General features: G+C 34.6%; 1 protein-coding gene and 1 long non-coding RNA gene across 2 annotated transcripts; both read left to right on the forward strand.

Annotated features, from left to right (window-relative positions):
* Positions 1-8,812: 8,812 nt before the first annotated feature.
* On the forward strand, positions 8,813-10,403 carry LOC112734510 (uncharacterized). Its single transcript, XR_003168432.3, has 3 exons — positions 8,813-8,927; positions 10,136-10,203; positions 10,277-10,403. It is a non-coding gene; the product is annotated as an uncharacterized lncRNA (long non-coding RNA).
* A 408-nt stretch (positions 10,404-10,811) lies between these two features.
* On the forward strand, positions 10,812-11,433 carry LOC112697510 (E3 ubiquitin-protein ligase MBR2-like). Its single transcript, XM_025750759.2, has 3 exons — positions 10,812-10,889; positions 11,067-11,165; positions 11,243-11,433. Exons 1-3 carry the CDS (start codon positions 10,860-10,862, stop codon positions 11,411-11,413), a joined length of 300 nt encoding a protein of 99 aa, XP_025606544.1. The 5' UTR covers positions 10,812-10,859; the 3' UTR covers positions 11,414-11,433.
* Positions 11,434-11,923: the final 490 nt, after the last annotated feature.

The following is an 11,923-nucleotide window of genomic DNA, read 5'->3' on the forward strand; positions in this document are numbered from 1 at the left end:
CAAGAAAATGGAGTTTGTTTTGCAACAAGTGGAAGGGATGGAGATTGTTGAAGAAGAAGAAGTGGTTGAAGACTTAGGCGAAGTTAAACAAGAGGTGGATTCCAAGCTTGAGAACACTTCCACACCAAGTAATGTTGTTGATGATTTTATGGAAGTTGTTGAACCTTCTTCCATTGAGCTTGAAATTGATGTTGAGGAGGATAAGGTACAACCTCCTAGACATATTGTGGATGCTAAAACATTGGAAGAAGTTGAGCAAGCAACAAGCTCCACCATTGAAGATGATTCCACACCAACCAATGTGTCTTTGAAATTGATGAACCCTCCTGATTGTGTTGTGAAATTGATGAAAAGGAGGACTGTACACAACCTCCAACACATGACTTAAGCAATGATGGGTGTGTAGAAGAAGTTGGTGAACAAGAAATTGGAATTGAGGAAGCTTGTCAAGTGGTGGATGTCATCCAAGAAGAACACAAGGAAGTGGAAACTACAAAGCCGATGGAAGCCTCTCTCACCAAGCAACCATCCATTCTTTCATTCAAGTGGGTAAAATTCTTATCCTTGAGCTTTACTTTCCCGCTTGAATTTGGTCTGCTTGAGACGGATGGGCAACTTAGAGCTCTTTGTGGCTTTAAGAGCAAAAGGGAGATGGTTAGTGATTGGCATTGTAGATCAAGGGTTATTAAGGTTGAACCCCCAAGACTTAGGCCCCAAGGTTGGAGGATTCCTAAATTGAATGGGTCTAGGAAGATGCTTTGGTTTTTACTTGAGAAATCGGATCACTTGCCACCCAAATGGAATTGTCTTGATCAAGTTGAAGATGGGTGTAGAAACAAGATTTGGGATCCGGGAATATATAAAGATCATTTTTGGGAGCCTTTAACTTGTGTGGAACTTCATCAAAGCTTGGTGTTATTAATTGTGAACTTTGGAGCTCATTGGAAGTCCAAGCATTAGTGGAAGTTCAAGAAAGAGTATAAGCACAAGCCACCATGACAAGGAGCTTCCCAATTGTCTAACTTAAGGACAATAAATAAAAGTGCTAGGTGGGAGACACCCCACCATGGTAAACTCTTTCCATTCTCTTGTAGATATAATCAATGGATGAATTGAGTTGCCATTGTAGGTAGTTTTTCTTATTTTCTATACTCTTGTACATATTGCTTTGATTGATAGGTTGCTTGTTAGATTCATGTTTTGATTAGAATAGTTGTTTTTGAATTGCATTTTTCTTGAAGTGCAAGTTTTGTTTGCATTGTCTTTCAAATTTTTTTTTCAAAAACTAAAAGATTTTCTGTTAAATTTGAATTTAGGGTAGTTTAGAGTGTATATAGGTTAGGAGAGGGTTTAATTCTGTTTTTACGCTTCATAAAAAAAAGTGCTACCCACGCGTGAGCGTGGGAGACATGCACGCGTCGTATGCTAATGTTGGAGCTCCTGGTACAAAAACCAGAGAGTTGTGCTGGAATTGTGCGGCTACTTTGCTCTGGGCACGATTTACACCCACACGTACGCGTCACTTCAATTTCTTCATCTCACGCGTATGCGTGGAAGACGCTTATGCGTCATTTCTCCTTTCTACTTTTGGCACGCGCACGATCCATACGTACGCGTCGCCTCCGCGTCCTCAGCTACCATGTTCCTTCTTTCTATCCCCTTCTTCTGTATTTCTTTCTTACTCTTTTCTTCTTCTTTCTTTCCTTTCCCCAATTCTTTTCTCCCCTTCCTCTCTCTTCTTCTCCACTTCTGTCTTTCCATTTTTCTTTCCTTATTACATGTGATTACTTTTCTTTGTTTTTAATTGCATTTAGTTCTTTTATTTGTAGTTAGTTCTTTTCCCTTATTTTCTAAATTTGTTGTTTTAACATTGGTGTTGAATTTTCCTACTTAACTATTGAGAATTTCTTGGATCATTTTGGTGCTTCTTGACTTGTTTGATATTGATTGGGTGATGAAATTTTTAGGTCAATGCTTAATCGTTGATGACTTTTACATCCCTTGTGCATTGATAAGAACTTGCATGTCTTTCATGACCCACTCTTTCCTATTTGAACTTGATGCTCCAAATGATCTTTATGCGATTCACTCATGCTTTGATTTTACTCTGGCATCAAGTGTTAATTGATATGCCATTCACTTATATTGCTTTCTCGCTTACATATTGTAGCTACCATGTAGTTGAGAACCCCACTCTTATTTGGCATTGGTCCCCACCTATGTTCTATTTATTTTGATATCCTTGTTTGTGGGCTTAATCATCTTTCTTTTTCTCTCCTTTCAGGCCGGCCACCTAGAATGGAAAGAAAAAGGCTTCTAAACAAGTCCATCCAGTCAATCCTTTGTAGAATCTTATCAGTTGTGAATACCCACCTTGGAGGAGTCCAACTTTTCGTACCCACTCCTTGCTCATCTTTCCATGCACCAAGGACAGTGCAATCTTTAAGTGTGGGGAGGTCGAGATTGACTTCCATGGGTAACAATTTCCTTTTCCAACACCAATTCTTAATCTTCTTTGTTAGCTAGTTGTTTCATTGCATGATAGTTAGAGTTTGTACATATTCTATCCATTTTTATGTTAGGACTACTTGGTTAGAGTGATGATTTTCTTTCCAAGAAAACTATTTTAGGACACCCTACCAATTTGAATAAAAAAATTTTTCTGTTGAACTTGCTTGAAGGAATTAATTTTAGAACTTGGTTTTTGAGCTAAGAACACATAAGCATGTGAGAGTTTGAGCCTAATTGTGTGGTTACAACATATAACCATTATATTCATTCTTGTGTGTATTATTCTCTTTCTATGATTACAATCTTTGATTAGTTTGATTCTTTATGTCCATTATTTTGTGTATGAATGCATTTATATGATTGAGGCTGTCATTTCAATAGCTCACTTACCCAAATAGCCTTACCTTTTATCTACCATTGTTAACCAACTTTGAGCCTATGCTAAACCCCTTTTGTTCTTAATTTTAGCACATCACTACCCCTATGTGAAAAATAATAAATGTCCTTAATTTGGATCTTTGATTAGCTTAGGCTAGTGAGAGTGTTTATCATTTAAGTTTGGAAAAATTGGAAACATTGGGTGAGATAAAAGTGTGTTTTGTATTTTTGTTGAAGATCCTGGAAATTAAGTACATACTCATGCATTAAATATTTAAAACCATATGCATTGATACGTTTGTATATACTTTAGTGTGAAAAAAATGATAAAGAAAAAGAAAAATAAAAAGAAAAAAATATATAAAAGAAAAAAAAGAAAAAGAAAAGCAATAAAAAGGGGACAAAAATGCCCCAAAGCAAAGTAATAATAACAATGCATATGGAATGTGAATCTAAGAGAATGCATGAGTATGTGAAAAAAAAGTGGGAATCGTAGGTACCTAGGTGGTGTATTAGAATTGTATAGGTTGTTATATGTGTTTGGTGAGAGCTTAGGTTAATCAAAGAAGCTCACTTAGCAAATTTCAAAGATCCTTACCTTTACCTTAACCCATTACAATCTATGAATAAGTCCTCATGATAAATGTATGCATGCATTGAATAATTGTTAATTGTTAGATGAAAAACAAATCTTGGAAAGCATGATTAGAGAAGAATTGAGTGAATCAACCCTATACACTTGAGCGACTAGAGCAGATACAATTCCAGTGAGGGTTCGATGCTCAATTCCTTGTTTTTGGCTTTCATGAGCTTTCTTCTTGCAAGTCTATTTGAGCTTCATTTTGATATTTGAATTGGGGAAATTCATGAATCATCATACTATGTTAGCCCTACATGTTTATAGGTGTTCTTGGAGATTGATTTACTTTTAACCAAGTAGGTAGAAGCATTTTGCATTTAGTTGCATGCATGTAGATAGGTGCATATAGTTTATTTGCATTGAATAAATGTTCATGCCCCATTTATTGACTTTCTTGGTTTATCATGATGACATGCTTAGTTTAAGAGTGGGGAGGTTTGATAAACCCCAATTTGTGGTTTATCTTGTGTTGAATTTAGGCGATTTTATCAACTTATCTCACATTTATTCAATTAAATAGCATGGTATCATGAAATTCTCCTAATTGTGCTTAATAGTTAAAAACATGCTTTTTAGGCTTTTAATTGGTTAAATTTAATCTACTTTGATTCCACTCGATGCCTTGATATGTTTGTTAGTGATTTTAAGGTTAAAAGACAAGGAATGGATCAAAGGAGTAAAGAGAAAACATGCAAGAAGGAGAATTAATGGAAAATAAGGATTTGGAAGATTCAAGACGACGCGTACGCGTGACTAACACGCAGCGTGAAGAAGGAAATCGTCAAGGCGACATGTACGCATGTTAAGGAAAGTTGCCAGTGACGCATACGTGTGACCTATGTGTACGCGTGACAAGCGGCACATGACCTCATTAAAGACAATACGCTGGGTGTGATTTCTGAGCTCAAGAACGACCAAATCTAACTCATTTCTGATGCTTTTGAACCCAAGAATTGGAAGGGAATGGGGGAAAGGAGTCATAGTTTAGTTTTCACCATGTTTTAGGTTAGAATTCTAGAGAGAGAAGTTCTCCCTTCTCTCTAGAATTGAGGGTAGTTTAGGTCAAATTTTATTAGATTCAAGTTTTAATTCTTGTTTTTAGTTCAACTCTCTTTATATTTTATTGTTCTATTGTCTTAATCTTCTTAGTTTTTCTTGTTGATTTCTTCATGTTGCCGTTTTTACTTTCATGAACCCTTGTTGGATTTCTATTTTCTTTTAATAAGATTTTATGTTTCCATGTCTTTTTATGTCTATCTTAATTGCTATTGTTGATTTCTTGTTTGTATTAGTTATGGGTTTCACTAATTCTTGCAATTTGTGATGTTTACTTTTATTGCACTCTAGGTGTTTGTTAAAATATTTTCACTAGTTATGAAGTAGTTTTTTCTACACTCTTGGCCTAGCTAAGGGAATCGAGTGACCTTGAGTCATTGGGTCTAATTGGATTGGTGATTTCAATTTTTATGCCTTAGCCAAGAGTTCTTTTCCTTTCCTTTATTAGTTAATTGTCATTTACTTCCTTGCTATTTACTTTTCTTGTCAATCACCAAATCTATTGAGCACTTCATTGCAATTTCTTGTGAGACGACCCGAGGTTTAAATACTTCAGTTTATTTTTATTGGGGTTTGTACTTGTGACAAACAAAAATTAAACTTTGATGGAGAATTATTAGTTGGTTTGGAACTATGCTTACAACAAAGTTCTTTTCTATTGAGAAATTCTAGACCAACGATAATTCTCACATCAAGTTTTTGGCATTATTGCCGAGGAATTGCAATGGTGTTATATTATTGGCTATTGTGAATATGTCCATATTTTGAATATTCCTCTTTTGGTTATTTATCGGTTTTGCTAGTAGTTAGGAGTTTATTTTCTTTATTTCTTATTAGTTTTTATCTTCGTTTTCTCTTTTCACTATGAATTCTCACCACTTTGGCTATGAGTTGGTTCTAACGATGTTGTAGGAGGTAGAAACTACAATGAGATGATCATTACGGGAGATGATGTTGATGACATGATCATTACAAGAGATAATGTTGATGGTATCTCTGATCTTAAAGTCTCCCTTCACCATACTTTTGAGATGACAGATCTTGGTTCTCTCTGTTATTTTCTTAGTCTCAATATCATATCCACAGACGACAGTATCTATCTCTCTCAAGCTAAGCATGCTTCAGATCTTTTTGCTCGCGCGGAGATTACAGATAGTCGCACTAAGTCTACTCCCCTTGAGCCTAACGTTTGCTTTACCCCTATGCATGACACTGTTTTGGATAATCCTAGTCTTAATTGATAGTTAGTTGGAGGTCTTGTCTACTTAACTATCACATACCCAGACATCGTCTATCCAGTTTATGTTCTTAGCCAGTTCTTGTGAACTCCTCGTACTACTCACTATACGGTCGTTCTTCGCATTCTTCACTACATCAAAGGCACTTTGTTTCATGGACTTCATTTTTCTGCCCATTCATCTTTATCCCTTCAGGCGTACTCAGATGCTTATTGGGCTGGTGATTCCACTGATCGTCATTCTACTACTGGTTATTGTTTGTTTCTTGGAAACTCTCTCATTTCCTGGCGAGCCAAGTAGCAAATGTTCACTGCTCATTCAAGCACAGAAACTGAATACCGTGCTCTCACTGACACCACTGTTGAGCTTGTCTTAATTCGTTGGCTTCTCAAAGACTTGGGTGCTCCTCAGTCTTCCCCGACTGATGTTTTTTGTGACAACTGCAGTGCTATTCAGATTGCCCATAATGATGTTTTTCAAGAACTCACCAAACACATTGAGATTGATTTTCACTTTGTTGAGCAACATCTCCTTATTGATGCTATTCGTCTCAGAGCTGTTGGAAGTCCGGATCAGACTGCATATATCTTCACGAAAGCTCATCATCCTACTCATTTTCGAGCTCTGGTATCCAAACTCAATATGGTATCTTTAGCTCCCACTTGAGTTTGAGGGGGGATGTTAGAGTATATTTCGGATCATTTAAGATCAGTTAGTATTATTTATATTTATATAGCATATCTATGTATTTATTGTAGGACTTTGTCTTTGTATTACTTTGATTCTTCTAACACTTATATATATATATATATATATATATATATATATATATATATATATATATATATATATATATATATATATATCCTTGTACATTGTACCTTTCAACACACTAAATAATATACAAAGCAATTTCTTCAAATTACTCTCTTGTTTCTAACATTAGTGATGACTTAGTAGTAGATAAAACCCTTGTGTGAGTGTAGTGCGTGTTAGTGTGGCTTAAAATTAAAAACTGTCCAATCTATCCAACAAAAAAAACTCCCTCACAAGTGTCTATCTCCTTCCAAGCGATGCACTCTATCGGGTACATTATTCACAAACTATTCATTGATTTATACTACGAAATTTCTGTGTAGTTCATTTTCTTACTTCATTATTTTGTTTTTCTTTGACACCAAAATCACACATCATATAGAATGACTCACGCATAGTTATTAGAATCGAACCAGTAATCAACCCGGTCATGTGATCGAATCACCGAGTTCACTACTAAAAAATTAGTTATTACAGACAGATATTTCCGACGGATTTTATCCCACGGAAATACAGACCGAATTTCAGAGAGATTTTTTTGTCGGAAAATAAAAAATATAAATTAACATAAATTACAAACGGAAAATAGAATCCGTCGATTTCTGTAAAATTAATTTTTTTCGTAGGAAATAGTTACAAACGAAAAATCCGTCGTAATTAAATAAACGAAACGCTGCATTTTATTAAATTATTACAGACAAAAAATCTGTGTGTAATTTAAAATATTCCGTCAGTAATTTTGAGTTAAACCTAACTCTCCCTTTATCCTCTCTAGCTCCACACTCCAAATGAGAGCTTCAGAGTCATCTTCCTCTCCATTCACGCTCCAAACCTTTCTCCTCAGCGCCTTCATCCACCGCATTCTTCCATCATCAACACCTTTGGGACTTTCATCACTCTCGTCGTCGTCAATCATCGCTGTTCCCATCCTGTCCCTTCTCTTCCCCTCTTTTACGAGGACAAACCCTAATCCTCCTTCAACGAATTTTTCTTCTCTTCAAACCTAACACCGATGGTGAGTATTTGAATTTTCTACTATATTTTCTCCCAGTTTTTGATACATGAAATTTCATTATTACAATATAATTTTCATGTCGTGTTAGTTTAATTGATGTTTAATTTCATTTTCAATTTGGGATTAAGCTAGCATTTGCCTTTGATTTTGTGATTTATTTGGTTGCTATGATGAATTTTTTATTTAATCAAAGCATTTGGAATGATGCACGTAAGATGTTTGATGAAAAGTCTCAGAAACGGGATATTGATTTGGAATGACACATTTGGCAATAGTTGGTATATGAGTGTAAGAAAAATGTGTGGGAAAAAAGTGGGAAAGAGGAAGAGGAATATGCCCCACTAATGATCAAGTTTACATTGAAGAAAATAATGAGCAATAGATTAGTATATTATTAGAATTTAGGCTATTTATGTTTACGACTTCATGCCTTTTATGCTTGCTTAGTGTTTATTACTTATGCATAACTGTTGGACTATATATGAACATGTACACCTTTCTTTATTTATTTAGTTTTAATGTGGTGCACCTTTCTTTGTTTTTGTCAACAGGGATGTGCTCTTTTATTTTTCATTCTTGTATTCCTTCGATCCACATCTTTTGTTCTTTTTCTTCTTGTTCCTTTTCTTATTATAATCAATCTAGATTTTTAATTATATATAATTAAATAATAATTTTCAATTATATATACATAATTCATGCATTCGGTTATATTTTCATTTCTTAATTTAGTTTGTGTTTGTGCAGTAAACTGATTACAAATAGAATCTCTAGTCATGCTAGATGAGTTTTGACACAATTAATAAGTTTTGAGTAATTTTGACACACTTAATAAGTTTTGAGTAATTTGAGGAACATAGAGAATATTAAGTAATTTATATTGGACATTATTTTTATCAATTAAGCAAGAAACTCCAGAATTTTAAATAGAAATACATGTGTTAGTTTTGTCACATTTACCAACATTTTCAGCAGGGCAAGTTTGAGATTCACCAATCTATATATATAAAGCTCATTTAAGTAAAATTTAAGTGCACAAGTATTCAAATTGAAGTTGGAACATGGACGTGTAGCACTAAACTTTGCATGCTGTTGTTTGTATTTGTGTTGCATTATTTGGTATCTCTGTACGATTCATCTTCTTTTGGTTTTTGTAATAGAGACTGGCAGTGAGGATGATGGCCTTTTGGATCTGAGTGAAGATGATTTTTTTTGTTGGGAGTTCTAGTGATGAAGCAGATACAAATGATGAATGGACAGACAAAAGTACAAGGTGGGTAGAGATGTTTTACAACTTAAGCAGTTATTATATTATGAAAATTCATATACTCGCAGCAAGGTAAATGATGTTAAGAAGAGGAACTGGAGTATACCTGTTTGTGATGCTAGTATGGTCAAATTGAAGCCAGTAAATAGGTGTCAATGAGTGGTCAAATTGTTGATGCTAGTATGGTCAAATTGAAGCAATGTAAACGATGTTAAGAAGAGCAACTTAGTTACAAGAGTTTATTAGTAGTAGGTGATAGCTGTTAGTATTGATGCTTTTCTATAAATATATATAGTGCTAGCCCCCTGTTTCAATATACATATTACTCCATCTGTTTCTGCTCTTTCACTTATTATTCTCTCCATTCTTTTTCTTGTTGTGAGATTCACTAATTAACAAACAAGAACATGGAGTGGTGGGTGTCAATGCCAAAGGTGGAGTTGCATGCTCATCTCAATGGATCATTAGAGTCTTCACACTGCTGTATGTATATCCATATCTCTATCTTCTGATTTTCATCATCCTTTTATTCTTTTTTTAATTATTATCTATATTCATTTATTTTGCAGAGAACTCATAAAGGCCTTAGGTGAAAAGGGTGTTATAAATTTCTCTCAAGTGGAGTATATTATCATGAAGTGTATATGTATCATGAAGAGTATGTGTATATATAATTAATAACCTATTATTATTATTATTATTATTATTATTATTATTATTATTATTGTTGTTGTTGTTGTTGTTGTTTTTCTTTTTGGCTCCTAAAAGACAAGCACAACCTATAATATCCCTCATGTGGTTCTCTTTATGTTCCTACTTGATTTTGATTCTTGATGCATTGTGTGTAAGCCTTTTAGCTCAATTTTGTTAACAACAGCATCCATAGTAAAGGACAAAAAGGCATATCTACGAGTTAGTTATTAACAATGTCTTACATTCTCGCATGTTGCATTATTGGAATCTATTTTAAATTATTTATATCTTTCAAGAGAAAATTAAAACATAATATGACAATTTAACTGCTTTCTTTTTGTACACATTTTTTTAATTATAATTTATAAATCTATTGGGTTTCTTCTGTTAATATACAAAAGTAGAAAATTTAGATAAGCTGTGTTCTTTGGAGCCCTGTTTCTAATTTGAATTTTAATCTACACATGCCAACTGTTTCTCTTTGATAGATTCTGCATCATGAAATTTCCAAGTTATTGCAGAGAGCAGGCTTCTAGTGCATCTGGCAAAGCAGTGTCTGGTGGCATGTCCAGTGATGAAAAAAAATCAGGTATGCAGTATGAGCAGTAATTGCTTTTCTCCTTATTTTTTTATTTAATAGTATCTTTTGCCCATTCTTTCAGAGACAGATTTCTACTAGAGCTTTAATGCCCCTTCCTCGCCCCTCAAACAAGAAGCTGTCAAGGTGTAAATATATCAACCATTTTAAAATACCCCCATTTTAAAATGGTGAATCTTATGATAACTATGAATATGCTAGCTATGACAACACTTAAAAAGTATAGTTTAAATTAAGATCATACTTTTATATTAACTGGTAACATTTTTAATTTAATCACACTTTTATATTAACTGGCACAGTTTAGTTCGAGTTGGTTAAAGCGATGGATGAAAGAAAGAGAAAACAGAGATTTAGCCATGAATTAAGAATTTAGACCTTAGGAATATGCATTGGTTTATACACAGTTTGAATTTTCAAGATTCATACCATTGTGTAAAAATATTTATGGTCTTGTTGACTTGATGTTATCATCTAATTTATGTATGCAGTTCTTTCTCATCTTTTCATTTTCTTTCAGTATTCTTGTCTTGTCAACAGGATTGCTTAACTGTTTTAGCCAACTAACAGTCGTCTTGATGCGACCATCAGTCTAACTGACCTAATTTAATTGTTCTCTGTGCCAGATTTGCCAAGTTTTGATTGCAATGCGGAGGGGTGATAACTTAAGGGCCGAGGTTCTAAATTTATTGCATAAGCATATATCTCTTGATCATATGTTGTGTTGTGAAATCCATCTTGGAAATTTTATCTGCTTTGGTTGATCACCCTTAATGATATCTTGTGGACCTCGTATTACTCTATTGAAAATGCTAACTTAAGGATGTTCTCCTTTGCCACTTGTGAAATGTCAGGATTATATGCTTTTTGACCCTTTCATATATCATGGGATGGCTGAACTGCATGACAGGCACAGAGAAATGCGCCTTGGTGTTGATAACACGTCTTATGAGGTAAAAAACAAATGATTGTTATTCCTCTACATTGGCAATGTTTCTGCGATTTCTTCTGACTTCAAGTCGAACTGCAGGAATTGTTGGCATTGGAGGAGCGAATTGGAGATGTCAGCACTGGATTGAGCGAGGATGTCATTATGAAGTCGATAAAACAGCAAATATACATGTCTGTTATGGCGGAGTCTTCTACAGATCTTGAGCCTTGTTGTATCTGTCAGGTAAGAGTTATGGTCTCAGCTAATTAAGGTGCAATTACAAGTTGGGAAGGAAACAGCTCAATGAGTAAAAGGGAGTCTGTCTTACTCTTGAAGCCCTTTTCTTATTCTATCTTTTCCTCCAAGACCCAAATTCCCCAACACACCCTTAAAGTAAAGAAGGGATTCTCTCCCAATTGACAGCATTATTGCTCCATTTGAAGTTGAGACAGATTGAGATTTGTCAGGTAAGAATCTCTATCCTTTCTCATTTTTTCATTCTGTTGTGAACTGAAATGCAGCTAACTAACAGCTGCCATAAACAGGAGGAAAACAAAATTCTAGAGAAAACACACCGCCAAAAAATTTTGGAAGTTGAAAAGCTTAGCCCAACTATTTAAGAACTCGAGGAAACCATCTTAGCAAGCGGAGCCACTACTAATGCCATTCGTGATTACCAATGGTGGATTTTTGAGCTGCTAGTAGGCATATCTTGAACTCATTTTATCATATAATATATGACTGGTTAGTATGTGTGGTAACTTGGAGTTGCACCATCAT

The sequence above is a fragment of the Arachis hypogaea genome, chromosome 1 (assembly GCF_003086295.3).
Source record: "Arachis hypogaea cultivar Tifrunner chromosome 1, arahy.Tifrunner.gnm2.J5K5, whole genome shotgun sequence".
NCBI classification, from domain to species: domain Eukaryota; kingdom Viridiplantae; phylum Streptophyta; class Magnoliopsida; order Fabales; family Fabaceae; genus Arachis; species Arachis hypogaea.

Bases quoted from the DNA above. Each gene is read 5' to 3' on its own strand.
- LOC112697510 (XM_025750759.2), top strand. From the start codon at position 10,860: ATGCGGAGGGGTGATAACTTAAGGGCCGAG. The intron at 10,890-11,066 runs GTTCTAAATTTA...GTGAAATGTCAG, and splicing joins GTGATAACTTAAGGGCCGAG to GATTATATGCTTTTTGACCC. The intron at 11,166-11,242 runs GTAAAAAACAAA...GTCGAACTGCAG, and splicing joins TTGATAACACGTCTTATGAG to GAATTGTTGGCATTGGAGGA.